Source organism: Polistes dominula, unplaced genomic scaffold (genome assembly GCF_049000335.1).
Source record: "Polistes dominula isolate Pdom_NZ unplaced genomic scaffold, Pdom_raw_medaka contig_73, whole genome shotgun sequence".
In the NCBI taxonomy this organism is placed as follows: Eukaryota; Metazoa; Arthropoda; class Insecta; order Hymenoptera; family Vespidae; genus Polistes; species Polistes dominula.
The window spans coordinates 3,912,952-3,926,487 of record NW_028300951.1 but is presented as its reverse complement, the minus strand read 5'-3'; the positions used below and the strand labels follow the sequence as shown (position 1 = coordinate 3,926,487).

At 37.2% G+C, this 13,536-nt stretch overlaps 2 protein-coding genes across 3 annotated transcripts in view; one reads left to right on the top strand and one right to left on the bottom strand.

Annotated features, from left to right (window-relative positions):
- Window positions 1-13,536, top strand: part of LOC107063900 (kin of IRRE-like protein 1) — a 304,919-nt gene that overhangs the window by 114,370 nt on the left and 177,013 nt on the right. The window lies entirely within an intron of this gene.
- LOC149032645 (uncharacterized) lies at window positions 7,574-9,358 on the bottom strand. The gene is made up of 2 exons (XM_089172264.1): window positions 8,194-9,358; window positions 7,574-7,836 (listed from the first exon to the last, which is right to left on the bottom strand). The coding sequence occupies exon 1, from the start codon at window positions 8,503-8,505 to the stop codon at window positions 8,200-8,202; it is 306 nt and encodes a 101-aa protein (XP_089028390.1). The 5' UTR covers window positions 8,506-9,358; the 3' UTR covers window positions 7,574-7,836; window positions 8,194-8,199.

The window sequence follows — 13,536 nt, the reverse complement described above, 5'->3', positions numbered from 1 at the left end:
AGATACTTTTATTGATGATATTTCGCGGAAAAATTTGTTTGAATTTATGATATTTATCATTTTACGTTCTATCTATTACTTACGAGTTGAAAAATTGTATCAAAAATGAATTTTAAATCAAAAAATAAGAGAGAGCACATGAATGTAAATTTTTAGCAAAACACATTTATTAATTTTTGTTAATACTTTTCAAAGAACATATAAACGTTACAACAATAAAAATACGAGAATCGAGATTTTAATTAACAGTACTGTAAATTCTGTAAGTGATTAAAAATAAAAGAGTAAATCGAATACTCGAGAAAAAAAAGAAAGGGTTGATGTTAAATAACATTTGGTATAAGAGAACTCGTTTGTCGAGAAATAAAAAGAAAATAAGAAAACACGTAAAAAGAGGGGTTCAATAATTGTAATGAGAATTGCAATGGGGAACATTTAGTTAACGTGGCATGTAATTACAAAGTGTCGATAAATATCAATCGGTGATAAGTGAAGGAGAACATAGGGATCGGAAAGGAGGAGAAGGAGAAAGGAACTGAGTCTGACATTTCCGAAATTCCTGCTGGTATGTTCATCAGATAATTGATAACCACGATCCGATGTTCTCCGTTGTTTCCTTCTCGTCTTTTTAGACGGCGTCAGCATTAGTGTCGTTGTATATATGTCAGAGCTGCAACGTCAGAGAATCAAGAAGAGTATTGACCGCTCTTTCTCTCTTTCGATAATCGTTTCTCTAAAGAGAAGCAATTAATTAGTACTCTGGCTAATTATCTTGTTCGTTTGTCTATTTTAATTAAATGTGAACCAGGGTTTACGTATTTTCTCTATTTTTGAAATATAAATTACTCCTTTGTAGTTGAATAAAGCAATCATTAAAATATATTTAAAATAATTTTAGATATATGTAATTAAAGAAATTTTATATGCGTTAGATTGTACATCAAATTAATTATTGTAATAACTATATTTAACTTTAATAATTATAGAGATTATATATCGTTTAACTAACAAACGCATAAGTTTACTTACAACGATTCATTAAATATAAAATATTATTGTCTCTATAAATTCCCACCACCTTCCCGAACTAAATTTATTTCTCTAATTGTCAGAGCAAAATAAAGGATTAATTCTAGAGCCGTATGACCGAGTTGGGCACAGCTGTTTCTCGTAATCCATCCATCTATTACTTTCTACGATGCCTTGAACAAAAACATTAGCTCGAGAATTATGGATAATTATGGAATAAATTTCCTACGATTCGATAATACGTCAGGATTGAACGTTCTTCCATGCTTGAGACGTTTCCTCGGGTAGTAAGATAAAAACGAAAATTCTCCTTCAAATGGACGCAAAGATAATGGCGGTTGGAAATGGAGAAAAAAAGAAAGAAAGACGGAGAGAAAGAGAGAGAAACCGAAGGAAAAGTCCCGCGTTGTAAGTTCCATTGGGAAGGATAAATAACTCAGCTATGCTCTGAGAATGTAAAAAAGAGAAAAGATTGGTTGTCCTACTGTTTGAAAATAGAAGGAAAGTAGAAGGAAAAGGCTAAAAAGAAGATGAAGAAAGAAAGGACGAAAGAAAAGGAGATTGAGAGACGGCAAAATTTGTTCTTCGAAGAATTTCACTTGACGAGATGCGTTCCGAATTCAGCTGTAGCACACTTACCGCAAACCGACGTGAAACCGCAACTTCATGGAGCACGTCAGAAAGAACACCGCAACCGCTGAAGCAACACAAAGTCCTATTTGTTTTCAATGCTAGACGACTTTTTAACATTGCACCAAATAATTTGCTGTTATGGTTCCGCGTGCTCCTCTAAACTCCAAAATCATCTTTAAGATCTTTATTGCGTTATAGCTTTTTACGATTTACAGTCTTAGCGTGCATCAAATCAATTTAATATTAAGAAAGAGAGAGGAAGAAAGTGAGACGTTGAGAGAGAGACAACCAAGGAAACATGACACGTTCATAGAATCTACCGATGAAATACGTTTTAATCTGAAACAGCTGCATATTGTTGCTAAAATAGAAATGTTCTCCCGTTTTAACGATATCAACTGCTGCCGTGTTTCGAGATGCAACTAACTATAAATCGTTCTCGTTACGATCTCAGTACACGTACCTACATAGATATACGTGTATATATATATACAATGCATACGCGTGTGCCAGTGGCACGAAGCGAGCATGCCACGAAGTCTCTATCGATTCGATAACATCGATGAAACAGAAAGGGAGAGAGAGAGAGAGAGAGAGAGAAGGAAGAAAGAAAAAAGCCAAATGGAAAATATAAAACGATACTTTGGGAATTCTAAGTTAACGATAGTTTTAAATAAAACTTCTCTTACGTTCGGGTAAAAGATCTCGCATAGGAATTACTTCATGAATAGAAGAACGCATAGCGTTTGTATTTCACGCGTGTAACTTTAGAATACATACGTATATGCAAATAAAGGGATTGAGATCAATAAAAGTGGAAAATCGTAAGAAGACAAAACGATTACTGTCATAACTTATTCCCGAATATAAGGCAAATCTGCTTTACAGTTTATGCTGCAATTGCTAATCGATTTCGATTAAAACAAAAGCTCTAAAATATTTCTTATATTTAATAATTCGTATATGCTTAAACGTAATCAGTAGTGTGATCGAGGACCGAATTTCGAAGATTGAGCAAGCATTTAACCCTTTGTTTATCGGTCTCATCTTATTAAGGAAGTATTTCGATTCTCGTCGTGGACATATCAATGTTGCGTGCGTGCAGAGAAGCTCTAATTATAACATACCATGCGAGGAAGGCTCGGTATGCCAACTATGCTTCTATCATAGACCACGAGCGGCAACCTGTAAACCGATACGTTCACCACCATCCTAGCTATTTGCAAACGTTGTGCACTCTCATCGATGCTACTACACTTCTATATTCTCTATATATGTATATATGATATACATATTAATGTATTATGTATAAAGGCTATAGCTCTGTACGGTCATTAGATATGTACGCGGCTACTAACCTTTGTCGACGTTAACACCTTTGTTCATAACTCAAACGTATTTAATTGACAATTATTTTAACTTTTATCTCTGCTCAAATAATTTACCTCTGCTAGCTAATTAACAAATAAACAATTTAACAACAGATAGACAATTTAATTTTAAGCAGAAACTCAAAAATAGCCACGGAAATAATCAAATAATCGTATATGCTTCAACAAGAAGATATTCCTACCACTATTCCATTATTAAAAGATTGTTTCACTTTCCACCATTATGTGTTTTATTATAATAGTTAACTAATGTAGAAACTGTGAAAAAAGTTGGGTCGTTTGGGTAGAATTACAAATCTAGTTCTTTCATTTTCCGAAAAACTACTTTAAATTCTTAAGCAATTCAGGTTTCTGAACCAACCTATTCACAAATGTTTACTTAAACTTAAAGGAATGGAGATGTTTCGCTCTCCTTTCCCCTTAATGAGACCTGTCTTCTTTTATTTGCAAATGAAATAATAATTCGTTGTTTCAATGTTGTTGTTACAACAATGGTTGTAAAAATGTAAAAAAATGCGTTTTTTCAACGCATAAGCCTGTTAAACACAATTTAGTTCCTTATTTTTTATTGAAATATATCTGTTTTAATGTGGATATTATAGATTAATAATTAATCTCGCACAAAGAAACAATTATTATTAGTGACGAATAAACGTAATATCTTATTATTTATAACTGAACAATTTATTGAAAAGAATCGATATTCGCATGTTAAACGAATATGTTTGATACTCAATGAAAACATAAATCGATAATGGTAATGATATAATGCAAGATACGATCACTAATCACTTATAGTAGTTACAGTCGACAAAATGATATTTACCTGCTGGAGGGTATCGCTAGCCATGTAAAGGATATCGATAACACTCGCCTCAGGCAGGTAAATAAAGCTCCTCTGACTTGACGTAACACGCTCATGAGCTATGATTAATCCTGCTAAACTCATGTACTAGCATTGAGCTTATTCCTATATAGAAAAATGTAAAGCTCGTTATTTGTACTGGTAATGGTCCGTTTAAAGAAAATCATAAAACATAACACGCGGATCGGCTGCTATCGCGTAGAGGTAATATTTGATAAATGCTTCCTACGGTTCAGGAATCCTACAGCTCTTTCTCCAAGCAGATATTTCTCTTATTGCATTTACGATAAATCATTCCAGCGATTGGACATTACGTCCTTTCGAATTCATATTTTATGAGAATTTACGTATTCTATGTGAGCGATTTGATTGTCAAGGACGTCAAAAAAATAATTACTTTTCCCAAACAAAGTATTCGATTGATTTGCAGAAAATAATATGCAAAGAGTAATATAAACGAAATATATATAATTTCTATTGGAAAATAAATTTTACGTTTTTATTTTTATTTTTTTATTTTTTTTTTTTTTTAGGCATTATATCGAGTTAAAATATTTTTTCGTTCAAAAAGGAATAGAAAAATTATCGTCAAAAGTCGTCTAGATTCACAGAGTATCTCTGAGTATGTAGTACATACTACGTACGTAATAAGAGTCTTCGAACGTGATAGGTCGAAGTCTCGTACGAGTAGTTCCGTGCTGTTTCCAGTGAAACCAGGCCGTGGGGATCTTGGGGATTCGTCCCTGGATTACGGCGGGGTTGAAACTGGTCAGGGGTCGTGCCCCTCGCTCGTGTCCTCGAGGTCACAGGTCAGACACTATGGCTTCTCTCTTTCTTTTCCTATCTCTTTCTCGCGTATTCAGCAACTATTTTATTCTCCATTCGCGATTTATCCTTACCCTTTTTCCACCTACTGACACCTGCAAAATAAAGCAGAATAGGGGAGCGTGCACGAGTGAATTCGTTGAAAGGAAAACGAAAATGGACGAATTGAGACGTTATTTGTTACACCTGTGTCCCATAGGAAACCTTACGAACTTCCCTGTCCCAATATTCTTGATCAAAATATATAAACAATATTTAGATCGTCAAATAAATGTATTTATTTATCATACGTTGTCCATAGTCAGGATTGGACTTTGACCGGCACATGTGCATTGTAGTGTTTCCATTATGTTTACTAATAATCATATTGTACCCTACGGCAATTTAATATTAAAATAATAGCCTTGAAAATGTTGAATAGTTAATTAATAAAATTTTGAATTTATATAAAATGTTATAATTCACTATTGTTGATGCAAAAATTTGTAATTTTAGTGAATCTAGATTTTGATTAAATTAGACTAGACGATTACAGTGTTAAGATGATAATAAAGTTGATAATCATAATCGATGTTTCGTCGGCTAATATTGTTAGTCCACAAGAATATTAAAAGCAACATCGTTACGCGAGAACTATTTTGATATCGTCGACGTACCGAACCATTAATCATTCTCATTTTAGTAAAATTAATGCATGCACATCGTCGAGGGCATTAGAATCGTAAATGGCACTCGTTAATGGAGAAAAAAATAAGAAAAAAAGAAGGAGAAGAGAAAAGAAAAAAAAAGAAAGAAATAAAGAGTATGTAAAGCCGAAAAGATATGGCGAATAAGTATTCGCGAATGCATTTCGTGTAGGGCAACGTAGATATTCCACTCTCTCGTCTTTATTACAATCTTCATAAATCACAGTAACGTAACTTCGTTCTGTTCCATTTCTATCTTCCTCTGTTTCTCAAAGCTTATTGCTCGATATCGACTTTCTCTATCTTGCTTTCTCTCACCGTCTCTTATCCTCTCTCTTTCTCTTCCTCTCTCTCTCTCTCTCTCTCTCTCTCTCTCTCTCTTTCTGTCCCTTTAAGTATCCTTCGACGTTCGTAGTCATAGCTCCTTTGCTTTCGCATATACGATACCCTTTGCATTACACGGTAAATAAGCATTAACAACGAAGAGACTTCACCCTCTCACCATCGCTGGTATGTGCAACCATAATCAAGGAGGAACGATAACGAGGAAAGGAGGAGGGGTAACAACGCGTGCTTGAGCGTGTATAACAGGTGAGGGCGCACCGACGTATCTATCCCCCGGGTCAAACAATGTATGCGTTTGCGATCGTACGAGCGTTAGAGAGAGAGAGAGAGAGATCGTACAGTGTTCAGAAAAGGATGAGAGAGAGAGAGAAAGGGCAAAGAGGGTGGAGATAGGAGAGAAACGTAGCGAGGGCGCTTATTCATGGATGATAGCGTGCACAAACCGAACGAGGCTACGGCTCCGCGTGCAACCGCCCCTAACCGCCATCGCCAACACTATCATCCGCTCGAATAGATTATAGAATAATACCCGAGATTCGGATCACATAATGCCTACGATACCTTCGACCACTAGTGTGCCGAACTTTTCTCTACTTTGGGCACGAAAGCTTTCGAGGTTCCTTCGATTTGCTGGCTTGACCTCAGCCTTACGTCTTCGACTTTTAACCCGAGTTTGCGATTTTGCGATGGGTTACTTTCTAAAGAAAAGGAAAAATAAACTCTTTCGACGCTACTAACTTCTCTTCACAATCATTTCCTACACATCTTTACTTCGTGATCGCTTATCGCACATAGATAGTTAACTGGTGATTTAAGAAAAGATTTAAAAAAAAAGCTTATATTAAAGAAATTCCTAGGATTTTCTACATTGGAAATAAAAGAAAATTATATCGATTTAGAGTTTGCCAGAGTTTATTTTTCCATCCTATCGAAGACATTCGAATATTGCATTAAAGGTTTGTAGTATGTGTTACTCTCTGTAGTTTCACGATATAGCTAGTCATATATCCATAGGCTTTGGCTTAAAATTGCACAGATAGGTAGAAAGTGGTATGTACTATTGATACTAGGATATATTCATGGCTCAATATCGTAATTCGGGCCACAGGTTTGACTACTCAAGCACGAGGTAACCGCCTCGATGCGTTTCATGAACATTCAACACTATCCACTACGCAGCTCTTCCATTTCGCGAAAGGACCTTTGTTCGTTCGATCGCAATATTTGCTTCGACTACCGTCATCTCACTTTCTATCTCTCTCTCTCTCTCTCCTCTCTCTCTCTCTCTCTTTCTCTCTCTCTCTTTCTCTCTCATTCTCCTTTTCCCTCTTTACCTACCCTCTTGTTCGTAGTTGTGTTCCAACTACCTACATTGTACCCATCGTTCTACGCTTCGTTGTACATCCTACGCCATCGGATGTTTGCGTCTACTCAGGTCACGCGTGTATACATGTACGTTACCGTAAACGAAGTACCACGGAAGCTCTGTCTCTTCGGTTCCGTCGTCCATCGACTCCTTCTCAAACTCTATAAATAATTATGACAAGAATGCTCTTCTATACAAGGTAAATCTTGCCAAATGAGCATCCAACACGATTCATTCACTATCCACTTAACCCTTTTCCTTCTCCTTCTCCTCCTTCTTCTTCTCCTATTCCATTTGCACAAAGGATTCGTACCATGGGGAAAGTATATCGGTTTCTCTTCATCTTACCAGAAATTCTCGAAAACTAACCTGAATTACTTGGATTATCATTACACTTTCCGGAACTCTCTCATTTTAATGGCAATTACTATAAACATCTTCATTCGAAAACGTATTAAGGGGACCTTCTACTCTGAGCACCTAAAAAAAAGGCTATTTTCGCGAATTTTTTCCAAGAAAACTATAAAAGATATCGATCTAAAAGTTGTTGGGTTTGTTAAATTGAGTCTTAAACTATATAAATGAATTTTTATTTTTTCATTTTAATTAATTTTTTATTGCAAAAACAGTAGTATAAAAAAACACCTTAAAACTTTAGTGCTTTGGTAGCTCCATCAGAACTTGAGAATGGCTTACCTGAAACATAAAAGTAAAATGGTCTTATATTCTGTATGACTTCAGCTACAAAGTGACAGTTTTATATAAAAAAAATTTTATCAATAAATAAAAAAATGGTGGACAAATTACAAAAAAAACGTAAATTTGACCTTTTTTTTATTGTTTTTGACTAAAAATAAATAGTAAAAATTAAAATATAAGAAAAAACTCTCCGTCACTTTGTTACAGCTCATGTGTAGAATATGTGGATTAAATTTTATAAGAATCGGTTTATTGGTTCGTGAGATACGATGGAGCTAGTATTTCAAAACATAGTTTCGAGATAAACGCGTTTAAAGTTTTTTTTTTCTACTCAAAATCGTTAAAAATTCTTACCTAAACTTAATCTGCGATGCCTGGACCGTACAATAGACCTTCTTCTTGTTCATATTCTTCAATTTCTTCCAGTCTTGCCTTCTTCCACTTTGATCTGGTATCTTTTGAGCACTCAGAGCTTCGACGGTTCGCAGATTCGATACGTCGGTCGTCGCGTCTTTTAGCAAAGTCGATCGCTCCTGGCCCAAGTTTCATGCCCATCGTTTCCATTATCTTCATCACTGTTTGAAATCCTTCGTTAAAGATACATGCTGAAACTTTGCACGCAATTTCAACAACTTCTTGGCCGTTAAACAGGTGTTTAGGTGCCATGTTCCATACGCAGTTATTAAAGCTTTCATTATTATTCTGCGTATGTCCACCTAAACATCTTTCCAGCAGTTCTGTCTTAGTCAGATCCTCATAAATAGGCTTTAGCACTTTCTGTACATCTTTAGAAAGTGCCGGAGGATGCTTGTATTTTTGCTTCAGTGCCTTAGTTTTGAGGTACTTACACCAGTCGATGGAACACGTATGGTAATTATTATTCCCTGTTTTTTTTTTTGAATCGTGAGATATTATGATCCCTTTCTATTTGTAAGGAAAGATACAGTCTCCGTCGAAAGTGTACGAACAAGTTGAAATGAAAATAAATTAAAATGCAAACAAACTTTGAAAAGGGTTGAGAACATGGGAATCTGTTATTTTATAAAATTCAACTTCAATGATCAATTAAACATTTCTCATTTCTTTTTCTTTTTATGAAATAAAAATGTTTCCTTGTCGAAGATATTAGAATGAGAATTGAAATGAAAATAATAAGGGAAGTGTAAACACAACGCGGAAAAGGAAGAGGAAGAAGAAGAATATGAAGAAGAAGTTGGGGTAGGGGTTGGTAAAGGTTAAAAGTTGGGGTGGAGTTATTCTTTTATTTATTTATTTTTTTTGTTCAAGTCGAGGGATATTAATAATTCCCCTTACTAAGTTTGAAAACAGGACCTTGGATGGCCAATCGCCGGGCAAAGGATTATCGGCCCATTAATGGCATTTATTATAGGCCCATTAATAAAATTTATTATCGGCCCATTAATAAAATTTAATATCGGCCCATTAATAAAATTTATTATCAGCCCATTAATAAAATTTATTATCGGCCCATTACCGGCATTTATTATCGGCCCATTAATAAAATTTATTATCGGCCCATTAATAAAATTTAATATCGGCCCATTAATAAAATTTATTATCAGCCCATTAATAAAATTTATTATCGGCCCATTAATAAAATTTATTATCGGCCCATTACCGGCATTTATTATCGGCCCATTACCGGCATTAATTATCGGCCCATTACCGGCATTTATTATCGGCCCATTACCGGCATTTATTATCGGCCCATTACCGGCATTTATTATCGGCCCATTACCGGCATTTATTATCGGCCCATTACCGGCATTTATTATCGGCCCATTACCGGCATTTATTATCGGCCCATTACCGGCATTTATTATCGGCCCATTACCGGCATTTATTATCGGCCCATTACCGGCATTTATTATCGGCCCATTACCGGCATTTATTATCGGCCCATTAATAAAATTTAATATCGGCCCATTAATAAAATTTATTATCAGCCCATTAATAAAATTTATTATTGGCCCATTAATAAAATTTATTATCGGCCCATTACCGGCATTTATTATCGGCCCATTACCGGCATTTATTATCGGCCCATTAATAAAATTTAATATCGGCCCATTAATAAAATTTATTATCAGCCCATTAATAAAATTTATTATTGGCCCATTAATAAAATTTATTATCGGCCCATTACCGGCATTTATTATCGGCCCATTACCGGCATTTATTATCGGCCCATTACCGGCATTTATTATCGGCCCATTACCGGCATTTATTATCGGCCCATTAATAAAATTTAATATCGGCCCATTAATAAAATTTATTATCAGCCCATTAATAAAATTTATTATCGGCCCATTACCGGCATTTATTATCGGCCCATTACCGGCATTTATTATCGGCCCATTACCGGCATTTATTATCGGCCCATTACCGGCATTTATTATCGGCCCATTACCGGCATTTATTATCGGCCCATTACCGGCATTTATTATCGGCCCATTACCGGCATTTATTATCGGCCCATTACCGGCATTTATTATCGGCCCATTACCGGCATTTATTATCGGCCCATTACCGGCATTAATTATCGGCCCATTACCGGCATTTATTATCGGCCCATTACCGGCATTTATTATCGGCCCATTACCGGCATTAATTATCGGCCCATTACCGGCATTTATTATCGGCCCATTACCGGCATTTATTATCGGCCTATTACCGGCATTAATTATCGGCCCATTACCGGCATTAATTATCGGCCCATTACCGGCATTTATTATCGGCCCATTACCGGCATTTATTATCGGCCCATTACCGGCATTTATTATCGGCCCATTACCGGCATTTATTATCGGCCCATTACCGGCATTTATTATCGGCCCATTACCGGCATTTATTATCGGCCCATTACCGGTATTTATTATCGGCCCATTACCGGCATTTATTATCGGCCCATTACCGGCATTTATTATCGGCCCATTACCGGCATTAATTATCGGCCCATTACCGGCATTTATTATCGGCCCATTACCGGCATTTATTATCGGCCCATTACCGGCATTTATTATCGGCCCATTACCGGCATTTATTATCGGCCCATTACCGGCATTTATTATCGGCCCATTACCGGCATTTATTATCGGCCCATTACCGGCATTAATTATCGGCCCATTACCGGCATTTATTATCGGCCCATTACCGGCATTTATTATCGGCCCATTACCGGCATTTATTATCGGCCCATTACCGGCATTTATTATCGGCCCATTACCGGCATTTATTATCGGCCCATTACCGGCATTTATTATCGGCCCATTACCGGCATTTATTATCGGCCCATTACCGGCATTTATTATCGGCCCATTACCGGCATTTATTATCGGCCCATTACCGGCATTTATTATCGGCCCATTACCGGCATTTATTATCGGCCCATTACCGGCATTTATTATCGGCCCATTACCGGCATTTATTATCGGCCCATTACCGGCATTTATTATCGGCCCATTACCGGCATTAATTATCGGCCCATTACCGGCATTTATTATCGGCCCATTACTGGCATTTATTATCGGCCCATTACCGGCATTAATTATCGGCCCATTACCGGCATTTATTATCGGCCCATTACCGGCATTTATTATCGGCCCATTACCGGCATTTATTATCGGCCCATTACCGGCATTTATTATCGGCCCATTACCGGCATTTATTATCGGCCCATTACCGGCATTTATTATCGGCCCATTACCGGCATTAATTATCGGCCCATTACCGGCATTTATTATCGGCCCATTACCGGCATTTATTATCGGCCCATTACCGGCATTTATTATCGGCCCATTACCGGCATTTATTATCGGCCCATTACCGGCATTTATTATCAGCCCATTACCGGCATTAATTATCGGCCCATTACCGGCATTTATTATCGGCCCATTACCGGCATTTATTATCGGCCCATTACCGGCATTTATTATCGGCCTATTACCGGCATTAATTATCGGCCCATTACCGGCATTAATTATCGGCCCATTACCGGCATTTATTATCGGCCCATTACCGGCATTTATTATCGGCCCATTACCGGCATTTATTATCGGCCCATTACCGGCATTTATTATCGGCCCATTACCGGCATTTATTATCGGCCCATTACCGGCATTTATTATCGGCCCATTACCGGCATTAATTATCGGCCCATTACCGGCATTTATTATCGGCCCATTACCGGCATTTATTATCGGCCCATTACCGGCATTTATTATCGGCCCATTACCGGCATTTATTATCAGCCCATTACCGGCATTAATTATCGGCCCATTACCGGCATTTATTATCGGCCCATTACCGGCATTTATTATCGGCCCATTACCGGCATTAATTATCGGCCCATTACCGGCATTTATTATCGGCCCATTACTGGCATTTATTATCGGCCCATTACCGGCATTAATTATCGGCCCATTACCGGCATTTATTATCGGCCCATTACCGGCATTTATTATCGGCCCATTACCGGCATTTATTATCGGCCCATTACCGGCATTTATTATCGGCCCATTACCGGCATTTATTATCGGCCCATTACCGGCATTTATTATCGGCCCATTACCGGCATTTATTATCGGCCCATTACCGGCATTAATTATCGGCCCATTACCGGCATTTATTATCGGCCCATTACTGGCATTTATTATCGGCCCATTACCGGCATTTATTATCGGCCCATTACCGGCATTTATTATCAGCCTATTACCGGCATTAATTATCGGCCCATTACCGGCATTTATTATCGGCCCATTACCGGCATTTATTATCGGCCCATTAATGGCATTTATTATCGGCCCATTACCGGCATTTATTATCGGCCCATTACCGGCATTTATTATCGGCCCATTACCGGCATTAATTATCGGCCCATTACCGGCATTTATTATCGGCCCATTACTGGCATTTATTATCGGCCCATTACCGGCATTTATTATCGGCTCATTACCGGCATTTATTATCGGCCCATTACCGGCATTTATTATCGGCCAATTACCGGCATTTATTATCGGCCCATTACCGGCATTTATTATCGGCCCATTACCGGCATTTATTATCGGCCCATTACCGGCATTTATTATCGGCCCATTACTGGCATTTATTATCGGCTCATTACCGGCATTTATTATCGGCCCATTACCGGCATTTATTATCGGCCCATTACCGGCATTTATTATCGGCCCATTACCGGCATTTATTATCGGCCCATTAATGGTAGTTGATCATTGGCCGATTAATGGGCCCAGCAATGGGCCACGTTTTATTCAAATTATTAGCCCATTAACATCATCATAATTTAATAATCTATATATCATCATCTTCAGACAGTTATATATTTCTCTATGTCTGATCCCCCGAAAAATATACCTGACATTACGAAGGATTATACAGATTACAATAAAAAAAACTGCTTGAATAAACAATGAAAGAGAAAGGGATTGAACAAGATAAGAGTCGTCCGTGCGTGCCGAACGCTCAGGAAAGCGGTCCGAGGTAGTTACGTTCAGGCACCAAAAATGTAGTTAGAGACATCGGATCTTTTTGAAATTTTAACACAATATTTCTACATATATATACATTCGAAAAATGATAAAAAAAAAAAAAAATAAATTTTTTTAAATTGCAGAGTAGAAGGTCCCTTTAAGAAATGGAATTTATAAACATAGAGAT

Excerpts from the sequence above, each read along its gene's own strand:
- LOC149032645 (XM_089172264.1), bottom strand. The coding sequence starts at position 8,505 with ATGGCACCTAAACACCTGTTTAACGGCCAAGAAGTTGTTGAAATTGCG.